General features: G+C 40.8%; 1 protein-coding gene across 1 annotated transcript in view; it reads right to left on the bottom strand.

The window, feature by feature from the left end:
* Positions 1–9,926, bottom strand: part of LOC139737221 (uncharacterized) — a 63,378-nt gene extending 53,452 nt beyond the window's left edge. The window contains exon 1 of the mRNA XM_071647900.1: positions 9,814–9,926. Within this exon, the coding sequence (XP_071504001.1) occupies positions 9,814–9,853 (40 nt within the window). The 5' untranslated portion in view covers positions 9,854–9,926. The remainder of the gene's footprint in view (positions 1–9,813) is intronic.
* Between the last annotated feature and the right edge of the window lie 1,243 nt (positions 9,927–11,169).

Raw genomic sequence — 11,169 nt, forward strand, 5'->3', positions numbered from 1 at the left:
CTTAGGAAGAAATTTCTTCCTAGGAGGGATTTCAGAATACCACCCCAGGTTTCCATGACTTTGATGTTCCAACACTCACATTGTCATGATGCTCATAAGTTTGCCTGATTTGACTCAATTTCTCTCAGTCAGCAGTTGCTTCTACTGCACTGATGTCATTCAAGATCAAGTATGAAATTCATGCAAATAACGTACAGTTCTTGTCATGGTTTGATAAACTTTGACCTGGCTGCAGTATTAAATGAGCATTGTCATGCTGGAATACTGGTATGTGTTACCAGGATATTCCTGTCTCTGTATCGGGAGGCGGGTTTGACCCACACCGAGAAAGTCACTTCCTGGAAACGAAAAGAAAAAAAAACTTGCTTTATGTGAAATGAGTGAAATCAAAGATGTGTTAGTGAGGCAAGCACTACAGATGTGACAATCTTAATGTCAGTAAATCATCTAACATAGTTTCCTATAGCCACAACAAGAATTTGCCATTTTGGCATCAAGACATCTTAATATCAATGGCCCAAAAATTCACACTTGCTAAAGATTCAAGAGACCAAAAAAAAATATTATCTTAAACAGATATCCGTTATTGTTATGAGGTTGTCAAATATTTCTTATTTCGAAGATCCAAGATGCATCCTCTGCTGAATACTGACACATAATCATTATGATTATGTTTTTTTTACATTTTCAGCACTAAGAATATTTTGTGTATACATACAGCTGTATATCATGCCAGTGTCATCACTGTAATTGCTCTGTCAAGGAGCCAAATGAACACAACAGAAGACAAACAAAATTTGACCAATTTCCAATACCTCCCTTTGCTCATGGCCATGTTGCTTTTCTCTTAACTGAGTACCCTCAAGGAGTACTCATGAATATTCACTTTTGGGGGTAAATTCTCCTGGTTTTGTTCACATGTTTTCATGTCACTTTCTGAATCTCTTCTTCTCACTAATTCTATAGCGATTATCTGCCAATATAGCATTACTGGTGCCTTGAAGAGAGGTCATTTTGCCAAATTACAGTACCCTTATCAATCAATAGCCATTCACTGACTGCAAGGGAAAATGCCTGCACATCTGAAGAACGTACTAAAGATCTGTGACCTTTGACCTTTCACAAATGCTTGAATGGGAGTTTGCTTTTAATCCGCAATGAAGTCACATCACGACAAATTAACACACACACAAGAACTCCAACACATGAAGGAGAATATCCCTAAATGGATTCTTTAAATGTTTCCACTTGGTGTACTTCAAGAGATAGGGACTGAACATTAAAGAAAGTATCATTCTGCACAGTCTGGACAACCGCTTGATGTCTCCTCAGAGAAACAAATTTGGCACGCCTGCACTGCAGTCGTGTTAAAGACATGCAGAACTGTGAACCACACCATCGCTCAAAATCTGTTTCACAAGGGAAATGGATCGTATGGCAATGGCAGAGTGATAATTGCCGCACAAAGTAAAATTTCTTTCAACTGAAACTTGAAACAAAACATAGCCATGTGAAGGAGTATGATACCAAGTTTTCCAAACCTGAAAAACCTGATAATTACAGGCAATGAGAAGAAAGCTTGTGAATGAGTTTGGGCGGGAAAAAAAAATGATGATCAAAGAGGCGGTCTTTAATCTCTTTTGACTGCCTGCTTGGCAGCAAACCTAGTGATTAAACTGTTCAAACATTCTTCAGTTTTCTTGTTTGGATAGTTCACTAAAAAGCCATGCTGAAGAGCTTTGACTGGGAGACGGAGGGGGAGAGCTCTAGAGAAGATGAAAACAGAACCCAAGTGATGCATGCAGACTCCGGTAGAAAAGAGGAGGCGCCCAAAGCCAAGAGAGGGAGGGAAAGATATAGCGGAAACTTAGGACAATCATCTACGGCAGGATACACCAGCAATGCATGGATCACAGGCCCGTGCATCTCCCTGCTCTGAAAACTTGCGGAATGTCGCGCGATTCATGACCAAGGCTGAATGGAAGATGAATTCCAAGCTGAGGCCACGGTCTGCTGCACAAGCCTGTATTTGGCATAAACAATGGGAGGACTCCATTGCTTTTTGCCTGGGCTCGCTCATGATCCTGACTCTAGGGAATGCCATTGCCATTGTCATTGTTACATTGGATGGTTGAGGGCCTTTGCAACAACGCAAATCCCCTAATAACAAATGAACTTGAGCCTCACTGATTTAACTCAACCAGCCATGGAGCCAAGTCGCAGAGACAAGTGGTCCAGATGAAGAGACGATGCCCTACCTCTTCATTTCTCAATCTTGTTTTCGCTCTTACTAAATTCTCGCGGTCAATGGTTGGTTTGAGGAAATCACAGAAAAGAGATGGGGGAAAAAAATGAATTACTCAGTGCTGTCTTCATTTCAGGTGTTTCATAAACGAAGTAAACAATGAGACATTTGAGAAAAACCCTTCAGGCGAGAAAATATGTCTGGGGGAGGAGTTGCCACCATGAAAAGCAGGTGTTGAAAGAAATCAATGAAACAAGTGACTACTTCTCAATAAAACTTTTGAGTGACACCTTACAAATCTAGGAATAAGTAATTCCACATTAACCAATAAAGACATCTCACATAAAAATCACAGTCCCCTCCCTAATACTGCAGTGACACTGCTTGCATAGCACTCCTTAACTTGATTCATGCAAAATACAATCAAATAAATCACTTTTCTTGAAAGTGCATTTACAAAGCAACCAATTTCCTTGTACAAGTGTACAAGTATGATCTTCATATATATCACGGGAAGAGTCATTTAAAAATTGCAAAATATGACATGTAATTGCATCTTACATTCGGGCAATTGAGAACTATGAATTTGATATATTGCTATGACATGACAAATGGTCTATCGCATAGAGGGGGGATCCAGTTGATCCACAGTCAAAATACTACATACATGTAGTATATGAATTCCAGAGGTGTCAGACAGTAAAAAATCACCAATCTCTATACTTCCTTTCAATCTTGTCATGTTGTTAGCAACTGCAACATGTATAACTAGCACGAGAGAGAGGTGTTGAGATGGATGCCTGAGCAGTATGAGGTTATTTAGATTCCCTTTAGTTCCTTTCCTTTCATTTAATGATTTTTAATTCACCCTCCCCATGGGGAATTCTTTCAAAGACTACAATAAGCATGACTATTCAAGTACCAACACCCTGCCATAACCTATGCTAATTACACAAGTCCCACATACTCACAAATACAATTAGCAACTTACAGGTGTTCAAAGTTTTCATCAAAAGCTCCAACCCCCTGGTGGTTTTGAGTATTGGTAGATGATGTTTAGAAATTAGGAAAAATTTACATAGCTTCTCATTGAAAATATTGTTGTGTGAACAAACATGACACAAGCTTTTCTAAAAGGTAACTTTGATAATAGGAATTCAATATGCCCATTACCAAATACTTTCTTCTCTACAGGAAATGATTACTGCATACATGTGACCACAAGTTCATTCATTTGATACACATCATCTTTCAATATGAATACAGATAAACACAAACAGCAGCTAGTACCATTGTAATACTGTCTAATGTACACTTGGGCATGTAATGAAAAGGCACCTTATTGTGTGTGTGGGGTGGGTGGGTGGTTTTGCTTTTTCGGGCATCATCTTCTCTTGTAGGCATTTAGGAAATGATGGCTCCATGCCTACGGGTCTACTGCCTGTGCGACTGACTTCGCTAGATTTGGTTTGACGGTATGTCACACATGTTGGCAGGTACCCATCAGTTTTATCCTTGCAGTCGGGTTGGTGAGACAGGGGAGAAGGCAGCCATCTCTATTGCCAGAGAATCACAGAGGTCACACTGGAAGGATGCACCGTGGCCACTTTTTCTCTTTGCCCCGGCACACAGCAAATTCCATCTAATCTCATGAATGGATGACTTATTTTCCATTGCTACAGCAAAAGAGAATTCTTTGCAGTCTCCCTCTTTTCTTTGCATTGGGGTCCAGGCAGCCAGCTCTCAGCAGCTCCAACCTTTCTGCTCTTTTCTTCGGCAAGGCTGACATGCTTTTATGAACACGCAGTCTTCATAGCAGAGTGCAGCTTGCATATTTGGAAAGGAAAACAACTCAGGATGTCTAAGTCTGGAGTAAAGTTCGGTTGTTATTGTTGTTGTTGTTCTGCTGCTGTTGGTCCTTTATTTTTTTGTCTTTTCATCGTTTCCTTCAAACTATAGAGACTAAAGGCCACAAAGAAATCCTGTCAACTATTTTGATGTGATGCAAAGAAATACGAGGAGAATCAGATACCAGCATAAATAACAGAGGAAGGGAGAAATATGTGGGTTGGGGTTGGGAGAACAGGAAAGGAACCCTTTGAGAAAACACAAATGATTGTAGACGGTAGAGAAAATTAGAGCCCCTCATCCCTTTCTACTACACACTACCAAATAACAGCACCATTGCTGTACATCCTTCTTTTTAAAGGGGTGGTACAGTTTCCGTTGAGATGGGGTTTGAGGGGTTCCAACATTTCTTGATGATTATCTTTTAGATGAGAAACCTCCTATGAAATATGAAAGAGCATATAATTCTAAGAGGAATGAAAAGTTTATTTGATGAAAATTGGTTTTGAAATGACTGGGATATCCAAAACATGCAATCCTAATAAAAGGAGGGACCCACTTTTTTTTTTTTTTTGGGGGGGGGGGGGATCACTTTGTTCTACTTTGTTTTTGGATATCTCGGCCATTTCAAAACCGATTTTAATAAAATAAACTTTGAATTCCTCTTAGAATTGTAGGGTTCTTAACATTTCATAAAGTGGTGTCTAATTATCTTGCAAAAAGTTAAAATCTGAATTCTCACCTATACAATGTATATTTTTTGTGTGTTTTATCAAGAATCCAATATCAACCGTTACTATGCTGACATAACTGCTTGTGTTTCCTTTCCTTTTCCTTTTCTTCCTTTATCATCAGGATGTTCTAACAAGTCGGAATTGTAAATCATACACGAATGGTTTTTTCATACATTATTACTACTCATCTTTTCTCCTTCTCAAAAACAAACAAACTTTTGGATGGCAAAAACCTCCACTTAGTGCCACGTTAAAGGAGAAATCCACTCCGAAATTCCTATCAATTTTAAAAGAAAGAGAAAATTATCTGCAGAACAGTGCAAAAATGGTTAAAATCAGATAAATATAAGGAAGTTACGACATTCTGAAATTTCTAATTTTTTTGGAAAACACTTCTTGACCAGTCACTATGAATATTCAAATCAGCCAGTTGATGATGTCATGCTCTTACAATTTCTTAGTCATTTCACAACAGATATGATAAAAATCTTATATTTCAGCTTTACAGATATGAAACTTTCCAAACCCCCCCCCCCAAAAAAAAAAAAAAGAGAAATGCTATCTCTGATATATTTTAGTATGGGAATATGCTTTTACCTGTAATTAGCTAAAAATAGCAACTTTTACGAATGTCCATGTACAACATGTAAACATGAGGGTATGTGAGGGCATGACATCATCAACTTGCTCATTTGAATATTCATAAGGACTGGTCAAGAAATGTTGACTGAAAAAATGTGACATTTCAAAATGTCATTTATTTTTTATCTGATTTTTTGACATTTTTGGAACATTCTGTAGTTTTTTTTTTTTTTTATTTCTTTTGGAGTTTACTTTAAATATGGGGGGGGGGGGGTGAATATCCTCTTTAAAGCTCCTGGGAAAGGGTATCTCTAACAAAGCTGATTAAGACTGTCAAACCAAGGCGAGGAAAAAGAGCTTGCATTATGAAAATGTTACTGTCATCACAATTTTCCTCTTACTTGGTTGCACATCATCCTTTGGGCAACCTTGCCATACATCTTCTTTTCTTTTTTTCTTTTTTTTTTGGGGGGGGGGAGGGGGGAGATAAGATGTCCAATACCCTTTCCCAATTGCCCTATCCTCTCTCTCTCTCTCTCTTTCTCTCTCTCTGAGAATTCTTTAATATGCTCCATCCCCTCTTCTGTCTGCCCTCCTCTTCTCTTTTTCTCCTGAATTCTTTGCAACTTTTTTTTTATAACTCCTCGTTCTTTCCCAGCAGCATCATGCCCCTTCTGCCTCAGTCTTTCTGTTTGTCTCTTGTCTCTGTTTAACTACCCCCACCCTCTTTTCTTTCTTTTCTTTCTCCCTCTCTCTCTCTCTGCTGCTGTCTCTGTCCCTGTCTCACTTCCCCCTTTCAAACCGGGGGCTGCTCGCTCGGAACTCCAGCATCAGGATAACGTGGCCCCTCACTCTGCGCTGCTCATGCGACACAATGGCCTCACTTACTTGACGACAAATCAATAATAGTCTAATGCGGGCATGGTTGAACAGCAGATTTGCATACATGTGTACAGGCAGAGAGACACAGTTGGGTCTTCCCAAGAGTGCGGCGTGTGGACCTAGTTCGACCCACGATATGCACACCCTCTTCAGCCGGCGCTGAGCTAACAAAAGTCACCTCGCTCCCTCTAAACAACAAACTCTTGATATCTCTCATAAGGGTCAAGGTGTGTGCATCTCAAACCACGGCAAAACCCAATAAAAGACCAAAGAAAAAAAAAAGAAGAGAAAAAGAATGAACTGCGAGAGAGAATAAAAAGACAAAAGGCAAAGTCAGGTGGAGTGCACAGTTGATGAAGGTCAGTGGAGAAAAGGGGGGTAAGGTCTATAGAAGGATGAAGGGAAGACAGGCAGGATGTACAAAAAGGTGCTCAAGGAAGTGATGGCAATCAGTGATAAGGGCAAGAATCAGCCGGCACTCACTTTTATGGCAAAGAATTCTTAGTTATCTACACTTTGGGCCAAATATCTGGCCAGCAAGACCAAGTCCCGACTCCATGAACTTCCCTTCTCTTGGCCAATCTCTGACTTCAGATCCCCATTGTTGATCTCCTTGTTAAACTAGATTTGGGAGATGTTGCCTGTCATTAAATAGCATTCACCTTAAGAATGAAGCAATTACCTGTAACTTTCTTTTTATTGAAGTTCTCCATCTAAACTGATACCAGGTGAGAGAGAACAAAAAGGAGAGAAATGCATCATAGCCTATTGCAGAATTTACAAATGTGTTTGTATCTCAAGGATGCATCAAACTGATTCTCTGGACATATTACCAAAGAGACAATCATGAATTGAATAGGCCTACAGAGTATCTTGAAACATATACAAAACAAAACAAAAACACAACTCAAATCCTTCCCATATTAAGTTAGATGGTATTCCCATTTTTGTCTTTAGACGATGTAGTTTTACCCTCAGCTGTACTGTATGCCAGCTCTAGCATTGAGTAGCAAACAGCTCTAGCAAACTTGCAGAACTGCCTGAGTTGATTCTCACTTCTCTTTGTACCATGACTATTTTCTCTTTTTTTTTATGTTGAAGGTGTTACACGTATCAAACAGGTCTCCTCCATACGCGAGTCGACGCTAGTGCGTTTTACAGCCCACATCGCTGATGGGGAGTTCTGTGGTGCACGGGCGATCGACCGAATCGAGGCCAAAGGCACAGCGATCCGTACGTAAAATGGGCGTTGTCGTGAACAACACACTACAAGCACCGCAAGTTATCAATGCAGCGTTATCTTCATCAACCAAGAGAGCACACAGCCGAGACGTATGGGGGGAAAGGGTGCCAAGACAGAATCGAGCACCACGCATTAAAATCATGCATGAAAGTTCGTCTTGTGGTGATCTTCAGCAAAAGCTCAAACTTATATCAATTTCCAAGGGCATGACCAGATTGAACAAGAAAAATCAAGCAAACAACAAACAAACTTTTCTTGAAACTCACGAAACCATCGGACACAGATTTCCAGACAATTTAGAGTACAGTTGTATGTACCTCTTCGAAATCTTGCATAATATGCATCGAGTTCGATGCATAGAAAATTCCGGCGAAACGTTACAAAACGCAAAAGGAGAAAAATATTATCACAACTTACAAGATTATTGAGGTAAGAATCAAGGAAGTGACAGTAATAGCTTGTTATTTACATCAAATCAAAAGAACGGATAACGTTGTTGATTTATCATTAAAGCTTTCCTCGATTCGCCGAGGGTTTAGATCATTTCCCCCTCCTCCTCTCTTCATTCTTTCATACCGTAAATCTTGAACAATAGCAATCGGGTCTTCAAGCGCAAACGATCCCGCCACGGATTAGCGCGCTGGTTCAGTGCAGTGGCATGGCCGATTTTTCAAGTCCGTCTTCTTCACACATCACGTAAGGTTCAAAGTTTGCCCACTGCATCACATCACCACCACGGTAAATAAAACACATAGCGCGAACTCACACACATAGCGCGCGCTTCGGCACTTTGGCTCATCATGCATCGCGCATCCTCATGAAAAAACAAAACAAAACAAAACAAAAAACAAGAAAACAAAAAACTTCTCCATGTACGGGATTATGATGAAAATACACAACGGCATGCAAGATTTAGGATACGTCACGGATCTACCTAGAGTTGTCTAAAAAGTAGAATTTCAAGCATTCACACAAAAACATGCACGCTTCCGCACGCACACATACGCAGAATATTAAAAGGACAGGTATGTACACCGTTACATTCATCACTTGATATGCGAGCCAACTACTGTATTAAACGGACAACAGTGCAGTGTGTATCACATGCACAATCATGTTATGTTGAGAGAGGCTTTATAAAAAGGAGGAAACGTAATTACCATGATTACTACTGTTTGTGTGTGACGGAGCAGTTTAGAAAGAAGAAGCGAACCTATTCTAGACACTTTATGCAGTACTGACCCAACACTTGGTTTCCTCATAGTTTTCAATTTCATGGTAAGGGAACATTAAAAAAGTCGCATCATAAAGATGAGAATCTGCGTCACTTCCCTACGGTTTAAAAGGAATGCGAAACAGAACAAAAGAAGAGATGAGTAGACATATTACTCCGGCTTAGTACAGTTCGTACTACTAACTTAGTACTACTTGTATCATAGAGGCTCTGATATAAAAAGAGGAGAGTACGATTAACGCGCGCTGTGCCATGCCTCGGTCATGGCGATACGGTCATTTAATTCTCACTTCCCCAATGCAAACTTCCTCCTTCCTTTTCAAATCCTTTCTCTTCAACTCAGCTCACTTGACTTGTAAGGTGTGCGGGGCTATAAGTCGGGGATGAACGTAACCTATACAAAGATGGCTGGTGTTCTGCGGAGCGGGGGGGGGGGGGGGAGGGGTGCTTTATCATTTGCACTTACCAAAGATTCTGAGATGCTCTCAAATCAGTTGCTGCATGTGTAAGTTGATACAGATACAGGGACTCGTTTAAACTGGAAGACTTACTTTAGTTTCACGAATAAGGAAGCGCACATGGGGGTGATGTACAAATGAGCTGTGCTTTGAACGGCATTTTCTGCCGCCATGATGTTGGGTAATACCTTCATCAAACTTTGTAACAAAATCTTCTGCATGAACAGTCATCTCCACACTCCCCAAATCTGCAGCAAACATACTCAATCTGATATCTAACAATGACACGGACTGAATTACAAACTCACTCCCACGTTTTCGGTCACACTCGCTTGCATTCCAATGGATATTATCACAAAACTTCCGCGCAACCACGGGAGGGAAGAATCACTCAGGATGCACGCAGTATTGTGTAGAATTAGAAAATACCGCAGCATCACGCAGTAAACACCGCAGCAGACATTCATCCAAATCTCCATCAATACTTTCCAAGAGGAGAAAAGTACGGAATACGAAGAGCAACTCTACAGTTGGTTTGTAGAAATAGTTCGAAGAAGATGGAGAATTAACGTATAAGGCAAACTTACCGGGGAGTCGGACCGGGGCGGGCTGCTTACGCCGAGACATGATGCCAATAGCTCCGCTGCTCGCATTGACTGATCGAGGATGCGGGATTTCGCTTACAGCAATACAAAACGACGATTGCTCTCTGGCACTGCAGGCGTTACGCAGACACACTGGATACACATCACATTCTCAACCTCCGCCAGACACACACACTGTACACACACACACACACACACACACAGAGCGAGACACACACACACACACTACACAGAGACCAACCACTGCTCATAGTCGCCGAGAGCGCGGAGTCATGAATAATTCATCAGTAGACTTGTCTCCTCTTCTCTTGTGTCTTTCTCTAACATGTGGTTGGAAGTGGAACCCATCCATCGCTGAGCGCTCGAGCAATAAGAGGATAGGGAGGGACTATTATCTTGTACTTCGTTCGGCGCGCGGGCTGCGCTAGGATCTTGCTCTTTGGTTCATTGGTGTTTAGCGACTAGAAAAAGAGAACTAAATAAGGGCAGCGCGAGATTATCATGTGATGCAAAGGAGAACTTTACTCCGTTGTCATGCGGGCTGGAAGTTGAACTCACACCTGGGCATTCAAGCGGAGGGTATATCGATGTGCAAATATGCAAGGGTTATGTCTATACGGAACTTTGTAAAATATACGGCATGGCTCACATTATGCTCCACACGCAACCTCCTCACTGCTGTAGGATAGGATACGCCAATATGGCGCACAGGCCCTAACTTGATAACTAGCTCATACTGTTGCTCATGATCCCAGGGTTCCTGAAGTTCTCCAGCAACTTCTTGCACAACTCTTGCGATCAAGCAAAGTCATCTCATGCCACATCGACGTAGGATGATGAATTGGCTTTGAGTTTGTTTCAATCATCTGATGTTTCCTCGACCCACTCCGAATGATAAATTATATCTGTCATCTATATTAAACGCACTACGGGACTGTATTACCTACCACGACTGACTGTGTCTGCAGATGTTGTTAGCTGACGTTCATTTGTAGTTTCAATCAAATATGTATATGCTACTGAGCTTTACTTGTTATTCATGAGATATAAGTAACAATATTTGAGACATGCGAGGTGGTCTAATGAGATTTATATACAGAATTATAGGAGTACAAGGAGATTGAGAGCATTCTTTCATAAACGTCCCAGACAAGTTTTTAGTCCAGACTCATCAAAAGTACAAGTAAAATGTTACAGGCATGATTCCACAGTGTTGGAATCTGTAAAAACACACATGAATACTATAAAGCTACAACCAACCTATAGGCCTACCGGAAAAAACAATCTGAATCTGATTTACTGAGTTAAATTTGACATGGCGAACCCCCCCCCCCCCCC

Source organism: Diadema antillarum, unplaced genomic scaffold (genome assembly GCF_040938485.1).
Source record: "Diadema antillarum isolate AM-2024a unplaced genomic scaffold, OU_Dant_1.0 scf00000028, whole genome shotgun sequence".
Classification (NCBI taxonomy): domain Eukaryota; kingdom Metazoa; phylum Echinodermata; class Echinoidea; order Diadematoida; family Diadematidae; genus Diadema; species Diadema antillarum.